Here is a 10,960-nt window from a genome sequence, read left to right as displayed (position 1 = left end):
TCAATCAAGAGATACACTTAACAGGTCTCATTCAAGTTTGTATTGGAAATACTAGAGTTACATTTGTAAGAAACTTCCAGTTGAAATAACGTAGCTGCAAATTAAAATCTTTCCTTTATCTGACAAATAAGTATGTTATGAGTCACATACTTCCATTTGGGAGGAAATTAAATGCAGAATAAATATGGGAAATGCTTGTTATTATTCGGTTGACAAGCTTTTGTCATCCAGTCTGTTCTCAAAAAATCCTGAAAGTTAGAATGTATGAAACAGTTATATTACCGGTTGTTCTGTATGGTTGCGAAACTTGGACTCTCATTTTGAGAGAGGAACAGAGACTAAGGGTGTTCGAGAATAAGATGTTTAGGAAAATATTTGGAGCTAAGAGGGATGAAGTTACAGGAGAATGGAGAAAGTTACACAACGTAGAACTGCACGCATTGTATACTTCACCTGACATAATTAGGAATATTAAATCGCTAAAGCAATTCAAATGGGAGTTATGACATGACTCCTCATGTAACAACTAAATGGCAGCATACTAAACCTGACAAAAGTTGTTACTGTCGAAACCTATAAAGCCAAGCAATCTGGGTATATAATTATGTTCTAGGGTGAAACCAATGTGAACAAAGCATTATGTTAAATGAAGATGGAGCTTTAGCAAGAGGAGTAGAATACTCCTCTTGAGCTTTAGTCACCCCTGTAGCAAAGAACTGTGATCTCTCTCCTAAGAGATATAAATACGAATCCGATACACTTGAAATTGTAATTTTATTCTTCATATTATAGTTGGAATCTCCTGGTAGAGGGGCAGAGAAGGCCTGACGGCCTTATCTCTACCAGGTTAAATAAATAAATACTAATACTTATAATACTTGAAAAGTGACATTTTAGGAAACATGGCTATCACAAATTTAATCTGTTTCAAATTAATTTTCCGATCTAAAGCACCTAATTACTACTTATTTCTAAAGCTATATTGTTACTGTAAACTACATACAAACCAGATGTCTCAATTATAATCTTTTGAAATGCAGGTTGGTTAGTTTCTTACCAATACTTCCAGATAGTCACCTAGGAATTCCTAGTCCATGTTAACATAGCAGTGTCGAATTCCTTTTCTAGGGTTGAATTCATTACCTGTAATGATAGGATAGGGTGATAAGCCAAGGATAATGAATAGGAGTTCAAATGTCATCTGAAGCCCTGTCATCTAGAGATGTGATTCTTTCATGTGACATAAATATACGATATTTGCTATAAAAAATTCATCACCATTGGATGGAGTATACACCATGAGTGCACAAATTCGGATTTAATGGTGAGCACAGTAGTCGCAAGATCACAAAGTGAAAATGGTATCTGCAGGTGTTCAAGTGATAGTGTTTCTGATTATAAATCTACGGGATCCAGATTCTATTCCCAGCAAAGAGATACAGATTTATCTTTCTTAAAAAAGGGTTAGATGTCCCCCTCTTGCGTTTTCTAGGTATTGTGGTAAGCAATAGTCTTGTGTCATGTTGATCTTAAGACCAGAAAGTTTCATTATTTGACAATGTCTAGTTATCCTTGCAAGAATAAGAAGGGAATAGGTTGAAGGATCTGCTATTGAAGACTGATAGTGGTGAAGAACAATTAGAAAAGGCAAAATTAATTGTAAGGTGAGAAGTATTTCAAAACTTACAAACATAAATTAATTTATTACAGAATTAATGTATGTACAGTTTAATCATAATTTGTATTAAAGACACCACCATGATAATCAACATTTCATAATAAATAATTTCAAATTGTTAAGTACAAATGCCCTGCCAAAAATTCTACAAATAAGATATACAAAACAATAAAATATCACTTTCCCTAAATTTAAAGTTTCAATTATTTTGGTAACATTTCACTCCAGACGAGATTTTAATTCCATCATTGCTCTGAAAAACATAACATCAAAGCAATGACAATATATTATTTATAGATGTAATTCCAAATGGAACTTGTCAAGAAATAAAAACAATAAAATATCACTTTCCTAAAATAGGTTTTAATTTGGTAACATTTCACTGCAGATGAGATTTTAATTCCATCAATGCTCTAAAAAACATAACATGATAACACTGACCATACATTTATAGATATAATTCCATATGGAACTTGTCAAGAAAAAAAAAAATTAACAAATTAAAATTAAAATGAAATTATATTACACACTAGTTATTGTCATATCATTTCTATTACTATTCAAAATATCACACTAACATATCTTAATTTTAACTAAATCTTCAAGTCATTATGATACGAGAATAAATCTATGTACGAATTTATTGCTGAGCATTTATTTCTTGAAGGAAAAAAATGTATGCTCTAAAAAACGTACATTCTTCTGGATTAAAAAGAAAATTACAGTGCTCAAAAAAATGTTTGCATATTATTTTACTGCAAATATACAATAATTTTTTTGAGCACTACATAAAAAATTGTGATGGAAGTACATCAACATAAAGTCACTTATTTAGTGGTAGTAGTCCCTTCTAAATATAAATGCTTGGAAATGTAAATAGCTATATGTATATAATGGCGCTGTTGAATTCATAAAAAAATACTAAAAATGATGGTTTATTTAACGAGGTTTGCAACTACCCAGGTTATATCAGCGTCACCGGTGTGCCGGAATTTTGTCCCACAGGAGTTCTTTTACATGCCAGTAAATCTACAGACATGAACCTGTAGCATTTAAGCACACTTAAATGCCATCGATGTGGGCTGGAATTGAACTCCCAACCTCGGGCACAGAAGGCCAGCACTCTACCGACTGCACCACCCAGGCTGACTTTAAAAAATACTAAAATTACAATACAGTGTAACACTAGTATTTCTCAATAGATCAAATGTCTATTTGGTTCATGTTTTAAATTAATACGCACGTAACAATTCTTTCTTTTGAACAAAAACTTCGTTTAGACTTGTTTTTACACCTAGATTATAACTTTTTAATATAACCCATGTAGAAACATGAAGCTAGAAAAATATATTTAGTGATGCAAGATTTAATACTTCCACTGACCACTATTTTAAATGCTTTTATATCGAAATGTGGTATTAGAACACCAAATGCAAATTATGGAAAATTCCCATTCATATTCTACCACTGTCATGTGTAAAGGAAATTATTTATTAAGGACAATAATCCATGTACCAAAACTGTTCCAAAGGGAAAATAAATTCTACATGCTTCATTATAATGTCAACCATTTTCATAGAACGTTTCATACACATGTTGAGTGTTACATGTACAGGAATTAGTGACTATTATGGTATCTGAGTCGTAGTTCTTATGGAAGTAACAAAAAATCACCTCCGTGTGGTGCTCCTTTGTTAACATAAAAGATCTTGATACCTGTTTAATTTCACTGTAATTAGAAGCAAGAAGGATGTACATATCAAGAATCTGCCACTGAAAACAAACTAATTTAACAGTTTCCACGCATTCAACTAGCAGAAACAACTTCATGATACTCATACATTCACGTCATGGGTATAGCTTCTATCAGCAAATTAAGGATAAATAGAGCCACTGACATGCAATTTGTATAGTTACTGATAACAGGTAAACCATTATTTGAAAACAGACCTATCAGTCTGAATGTAAATAGTAATATGCGTGAGTGGAGATGGGACTGCATAGAGAGATATATGATGGTCACTTGGCAATTTGCTCTGAGTATCCAGTCACATATTTTTAGTCTTTTTATTTAACGATGCTATATAAACTACTATGTTACTTTGCTTCGATGGAATAGCTGATAGTAAGTTGGATTTTGGTGAGATGTGGCCAGGATTCGTCTAACAGTTAGGGAAAGCCTCGTAAAAAAAACCCATTCAGGTTGTCAGTCCAAGTGGGTGCCATAGCATGCTAGTCTTCCATCGAACCAATCCAGGTTCGATCCCCAGCTAGGTTGTTACGGAATTTGCTGTAGACAAAGCAGACATTGCAGAGGGTTTCTTCTTGGGGTTCTCCCATTTCCCCTCTATCATTTGATGTCCAGATGCGGTGATATTATTCTAAATGTGTCCCATATCACTATCTGATTGTAATATAAATAAGACAATTATTTAGAGAAAATGCAATAAGATTTCTTTTTTAATGTGTTTAAACAACAATGATACTTCATGTTTACGATCAATCCTATTATCCAGTTCGTTCAAGAAACACACATGAATAATTTTGTTTATAGATTAAAAATTATTTATGCTAACGAAAATTTACTACCGTATATTATCATGACTTAGAAATATACACAAAATTAATGCTGATGTACAGCCTAGTTTTAAGGTACTTTGGTAGGTAAACACAGAACATTTATACTAAAATTATACGAAAGGAGGCAATATTTAAATCAGAATATCACAATCAGTGTTAGCAGAGAAATTATAATTAACAACAGCCTCTATCCTTAAAAATATTTACAGAAATAAGATGCAGAATAAATATCTGCACCTATGTAAATATCTATTCACAAAATCTCATAAAGAAACAACAAAACCTACACATAGAGAGCGTCTTCAATTGAACATGAATAGCAAGTGGGTACGCACACAAATAAGGAACTTACACTAAAAATATTCATGCAAACGATAATATATTTACTTTTATCTCAACATATGTACTCCCACGACCTATTAGAAAATGGTTAATATAATTCTGAACAGAAAACTAATTCAAATACAAGTCTTCCATAGTTGTTCTATGTTACTTAACCAGCTAGAATGTACAAGCTCATCATCATTATAATCTCCTTCATAGAATGTACAAGCCCACCACCATTATAATCGCCTTCAGTGTCTACTGCTATGGGCTCATACTAGTGAAAAATTTCTCCAATAACGAACATTTCCAAGTATGGTTACAAGCCAATCATGTAACATTTATAAAATGTGTTATTTCAATCTTTACAAAATATTTGAGTAATTTCAACACATTACACACAAAAACATCTAGTAATTTTATATCTCCAATTTTTCTTATAGCATTTAAAACTCTTAAAAATTATTCTTCACAAAACTAACAAGGCAAACATGATTATAAAGTCTCTTTTCTCACAAAAAGTGAGACATATTTCTTTCAAAAGACGATTTCCTTCTTTTTTTTTTTCCAAGGTTGGAAATAACAAAATGAACATACTTCCTATAGGATTAATATGTAACTGTTGTTACACTTTAACCAATATACTGCACAAATAACATAATGGCATAAGAAATAATTTGGAATTTATAAATTTCACATGATAGAAAAATAAATTAAGTAAAAGATCTTTTCTCATCTACTTTATATCGTTTTCTATACCCTTAATTAGTTAATCTCAGAAATTATAAGGGCCACAAAGTGTATCAAATAACAGCTGCCACTTTGCAATAAACTTAAATTGAATATGTTTCAGTATGGACTATGATTACAAAATGACATATTTTCTTTAACCACACAATTCTCAAATGATTGTTGCCAATTTGTTAGAAACTTCAACATTTCTTCTTCATTCCTTTTCTTTAACACCTGTTACACTTTCTGCAGTAATGCTGTAGTTCCATCTTAATATTATTTCATTTCTAAAGCATTTCTTTTATATTTTTCATAAAATTTTCTAGCCCTTTTTTATCTTTAAATATCTCATATTATCCTTCCCAATGCGAATTGGAAGACAAACTTCGACAACATTAAAACACCCTGTAAGACCTTTGGTATGTCAACAAAAATGCTATTACCAACACAAAACTCTTCAAACATGAAGTTACAAACTGTTGACATAACAGAAAATATAAGCAAAAATGTGGTTACTAAATACATATAAATGAAACCTGATCAATGGCCATGATAACAGCTGTGCAAGACAAACTGCATTCTCCTTGATTCACGGAATACAAATAAGAGGGCTAGGCAATGAAGTAGCAATTAGGGGAGGAGAAATTTTTTATTAAATGACGCAATGGAATTTATAATAATATAATAACCTCCGATATCTTTCTCACTTTCATGATAAAATAGAGAGAAAATCATTTAACAGAAGACTGAAAAGAAGTGAGAAGTTAATTAGGTGCAGGCCCAGAATCAGGAATGATTAAAGCTGAGACGGTGAGGAAGAAATTTCTCATGACTCCACATACAGCTTAATTCGCTGAATGAAGAGGCTACTAATATACGATGCTTAAACCATACAAGGTGCAATTCAATGCTAATTTGATTTGGTTAGTAGGAAGAAACCCAATCTTCATGAGGGAGATTCAATGCTGAGATGACAGAATAAGGGAAAGGAGAGATCATACAAATAAAAGGCCAGAAAAGGGTACAAAATTTCTGAACTAGGCAAAGAGGAGGGGGACAGGGAGCAGTTAGAACTCCGAAATTATTCTGGTGGATATCACTGCCCTTCACTGGAAGAATGAAAGGGTCATAGTGTTCAGAATGCTGGAAAAAGCCTCGAGAATTTTGCGGAAAGTTCACTTTACGAAGGTCAATATAAAAGAAGCAATAAAGAGCTCGGGAAAATGGAGTCAAGAGCTGCACAAAATACAGAGCTATACCATATGAAATATATCTGTAACAGATGACTGTGAAATACTGAAGTCTTTGAAATAGAACAGTTTCACATAATAATATCTTGCTTAGTTCTGTGACAGAACTTGTTTTACTGTAACATTTTGTTCCAGATGGCAGAAGTGATAAAACTGCCCACAGTGTCGCCTTTATTTGAATAAATCTTGATTGCAGCAAATGTACACATAAAATAGTATTAATTTAACATCTAAAAACTAGAATAACGTCCACCACATTAACAAAATCCAGACTTTCAGATTTCTATTAATTATAACATGTTGTTGCTTTTTATTTTATACGGTTTTATGTTTTGAACTCTTGGGGAAAACTATATTTTGATGCAGTAAATAAAAAGTTTTTTTTTTGTCATTCATGTAAATTACTTCTTAAACAAAGGGTCGAAATACAACTATTAATGCACAATAGATTGAGTTAATCACATGTTCTTAAATCCAAATACTATATCAGTTCCTTTGTACAATAGATCCAATAAGCTAAAAGCAATGAGCCTGAAATACTGCGTTACTTCTTTGCTTTTTTACAAGACACAGAATAGTTGTTATGAATTTAAAGGATATTTGAAAAATAATGAACTTAAAATATTTTGACGATATTCATTACTTTAACTTAGTGATTGCTAGTGTACATTAAATACTTTATTACTGATTGCAGTAACTGAAGATCTATCTTCCCAAAGAGACTAAGTGCCAAAAACAAATTTCTGAGATAATGATGAAAAACAGTGCCAAATGCATGTTGAGATTCCTCTAATACCATCTTTCGGCACACAAATGAGTCATTTACAGTTAAGCTATGACAGAACCCATTTAGAAGGATATTCTCGTATAGATGTAACACTCTTATAGAGTGAATAAAATGAAATTAGAAAAATTGGCACTTAGACTTTTTGCACAGACATGTCTTCAATTGTTCTTGTATCATTAGTTCAAAGAGGCATCTGGTACATGTAACTATTGTAAGTAGTCATAATGTGGTCCACAGATGCCAAATATATGCAGCCAAGTGATGAAGTGCTATGCTCTGACAGTAGTGACATTTATTCTTCTCTTGCCGATAAAAATAATTTCTGTACATTGCATGTCACTTTACCTATAACAGAAAAAAAAAAATTGCTACAGATAAATATTATTTTGACTGAAAAAAAGCGAATATTTTAATTACCATGAAATTTGTAGAACATAATTTGAAACTGTGTAGTATAAAGAACACAGTAAGATTTTTATGGGATTCTTTCCCCCTGCTGTCCCATACCATGGTCTAAGGCATGCTGCCTAGGACTCGCGTTACGGAATGCGCGCTGGTTCGATTCCTCATGGGGGAAGAATATAAATGTAGCTCCACATCCACACAACGCACAGTTGATAATATTTGTTATTATTATTTCTCAACATAATCTCAAACAACATTGCAACACTTAACCAAAACCTGCAGCATAAATGCCTTTAGTCTCATATCTCAGCCACATTTGCACCTCACATTCAATCTGTCTACCATCCATGAAATGTCTGCTGCATAAATGACTTTTTAGCAGAAAAAAAGGGTGACAATCGCTTGAGATTAAGTCAGAGCTGTAAGGCAGAAGTTTAATATATTCCCAGCCTATCTGTTCAATTCTCTGCTGGGTTAATCGAGCTATATGAGGGCTGGCATTGTCGTGATAGAGCAGTATTCCCTGGTGAGTAGGTCTGGATTTTTTAAATTGTATCCCGAACTATCAACCTATATTCCAAGTTTCAATCGTGAGTCATTCAATAAACATTTTTCGCACACTTGAAATTGAAATATATGTGGAGTGTATACTTTTTTTTTTATAGAGACATTAATTCTTTATTTTATATATTGCATGTTAGTGAATTACTAATAATTGTGTTTCATTTCGTTATACAACTCCAAGTAGCACTGACACCTTACAAAACTACTTGTTGAAATAACATAATTATAATTTACAATAGAAGTATTTCTTACACTAGAAAATGTATTTCTTTCTCTTACTCTTGCCTGCTAATATAATACCCTGGCAGAAGCATATGTAAGACATTGCAACCTCGCAAACATATAGCGCTCTCTCTCTCTCTTTCTCTCTTTGTACAGACATTTCAGTCCACTGAGGCATCTGCTACATGCAAGCTGGCTTGTACTGGCACCTAATAACACCTTCCAGAAACTACTACCAGTAACTACAATTATCAGCCATCTCAAAACTTGTAACCTATTTACTTAGCACTGCACATTATTTTTTATGTTTTGGGAAAACATTTAGTAAAAATACATTAAATGCTTGGACATTCTTTATCTCATTCATTATAACTGAAATATTACTTTTATAATGTTAGGTAGAGTTGAGTGAATATCGAACAATTCACACAAGCCTCGGAAACATATTCTGATAGTGAATGTCTGGTATATACCTCTAGAAATATACAGAAAGTTTCATATAGAAATATAAATCAAGTAACAGGGAAGTTTAACTAGTTGATAAATTTGATAAAATGTTGTTGCTGTAAAATTACAAAAGTACATTAGAATCAATAGAGTAATTAAAAGCAATTAATCTTACCGGAAGAAATGGGTGCGAAACTTAGAATATATGGACAATAGAATTAAAAAATTGACATTCCAGCAGAGACGAGCACCTATTTTAGTGTTAATGTTGAATTTCAACCATACCCCTTTAATTACATTATAATAAGGAGTAAAAAGTAAAAGAAGTTAAGATGATTACTTGTTTAACATAGTAAAAATATACTTACAGATAAAATTCTGAAACCAAACAGGTTTCTTCTTCCACACAACACCAAAATAGAAAGCGGGGAAGCCAGTTACTGTAATGACCAACCCCATAAGGACTTCAAGTGGCCGTTCATAACACAGAACAATCACAAGGAACAGACAGACTACTAAGAAAGCCACTGGTACCCAAAGTGATACCTGAAACAGAGGAAGTACATAGAATTTAGTATTTCTAATATCCTCACAGAATCAAGTACAGGTACATAGTTGTTACTCAAGAGAGTTCTAAATAGTTGGAGGATCAAAGTGAGAAAGAGAAATCATAATCTGCAAACAATCCATGCAGTTTACTCATCACCAGGGAGCAAAACTCCGATGGGAGAGAGGCAAGTGGTTTCAGGTTAACTGTGTTCTATAGTCCCTCTACTATGTACAATAGAAGGCGGCGTGAGTCATCCCCATTGAACTACTGTGCCTTGCTTTGTGTTGCAGCTGATGAGTAACATTTTTAAATTGGTTATTTTACGATGCTTTATCAACTGTGGCGAGTAACATTATGGACTAGAGACCACAGAATTTCATACTAATTTCGAAAAAAAATCGTGATAAAAATATTATATTTTGCATTTTATCGCTAATCAATTGTAAGATAATCGCAATAATTTCGAATAAATTGGAAAGTGATTTTTACGTGAAAAATAACGCTATATTACGTATTAGTCGTAAAAATAATGATAAAAAAGACAATTTATTCTACATATTAAAACTGAACACAACTTCATAACACTCAGAAAAAAAAACATTATTTGTATTACGTAACATCTGTTGTTTCTATTTGTGAAATGAAAGCACAGCAGAAGTGACAATATTATTTTCTTTCATTCTGCGCCTATGGCCACTACCATTTAAATTATACATTGAGAAAAAACGTTTCTGCATCAACAGATGCACAAGGAACCCAGACCATTTCAACACAGCAGATGTAAATTCAGGGTAATTCAACACAGCTTATAATGTCTCAAATCACATCCTCGGTATTACTCTTGGTATTCATCCGCGTTCATAGCATATAACAAAATATAAAAGTAGCTTTTCTTTTACATAGCGTTTTACATGTAAGTGAAGTTATATGTTTCATCGTATTTAAGAACTAGAATTCAATTTTTTATTTTCAAATAATACAAGATTATGGTTTCCAAATACGGAACTATATTTTCCTGCATCGTGTGAGTACTTCAACTGGTAGCCAATCAGAGGTATGACAGCAACATGCTAGAGTTTACAATAGGATTTTTCTTACAGTGAAAACAGTAGAGCAGGCATATTTGACTAGATAGGCTGTACAGTACCAGGAAATAAATATATTGGCAAGGATATAATAATATGTCCGAGAATCATCCTTGTCGGTAAAATTTTAGAGTGATCAGTTACTTATGAAAAAGCACTGTTTACAGTTTCCTTTATTTCACACTTGAATTGTTTTCTGTAAAAAGTTTTCAATATTTATTGTCTAGGAATTTTTTTAACTAAGCTATGTGTTTGTATGCTTGCTTGTAGATGTGTGAATGAATGAACAAGAAGTGACAGTGAGAATACTGATACACAAAAAAACATGTATCAAGT

General features: G+C 32.5%; 1 protein-coding gene across 2 annotated transcripts in view; it reads right to left on the bottom strand.

Moving 5' to 3' along the window:
- Positions 1-1,683: 1,683 nt before the first annotated feature.
- Positions 1,684-10,960, bottom strand: part of gb (solute carrier family 7 member genderblind) — a 33,094-nt gene continuing 23,817 nt past the window's right edge. For both annotated transcript variants that reach the window (XM_069818425.1, XM_069818426.1), the window contains exons 11-12: positions 9,358-9,535; positions 1,684-7,696 (exon numbers count right to left, since the gene is read on the bottom strand). In XM_069818425.1, coding sequence (XP_069674526.1) covers positions 7,644-7,696; positions 9,358-9,535 — 231 coding nt within the window. In that variant the 3' untranslated portion in view covers positions 1,684-7,643. The remainder of the gene's footprint in view (positions 7,697-9,357; positions 9,536-10,960) is intronic.

The sequence above is a fragment of the Periplaneta americana genome, chromosome 2 (assembly GCF_040183065.1).
Source record: "Periplaneta americana isolate PAMFEO1 chromosome 2, P.americana_PAMFEO1_priV1, whole genome shotgun sequence".
Lineage (NCBI taxonomy): Eukaryota > Metazoa > Arthropoda > Insecta > Blattodea > Blattidae > Periplaneta > Periplaneta americana.
Note: the sequence above shows the minus strand (reverse complement) of the source record. Positions and strands in the feature narration are given on the sequence as shown.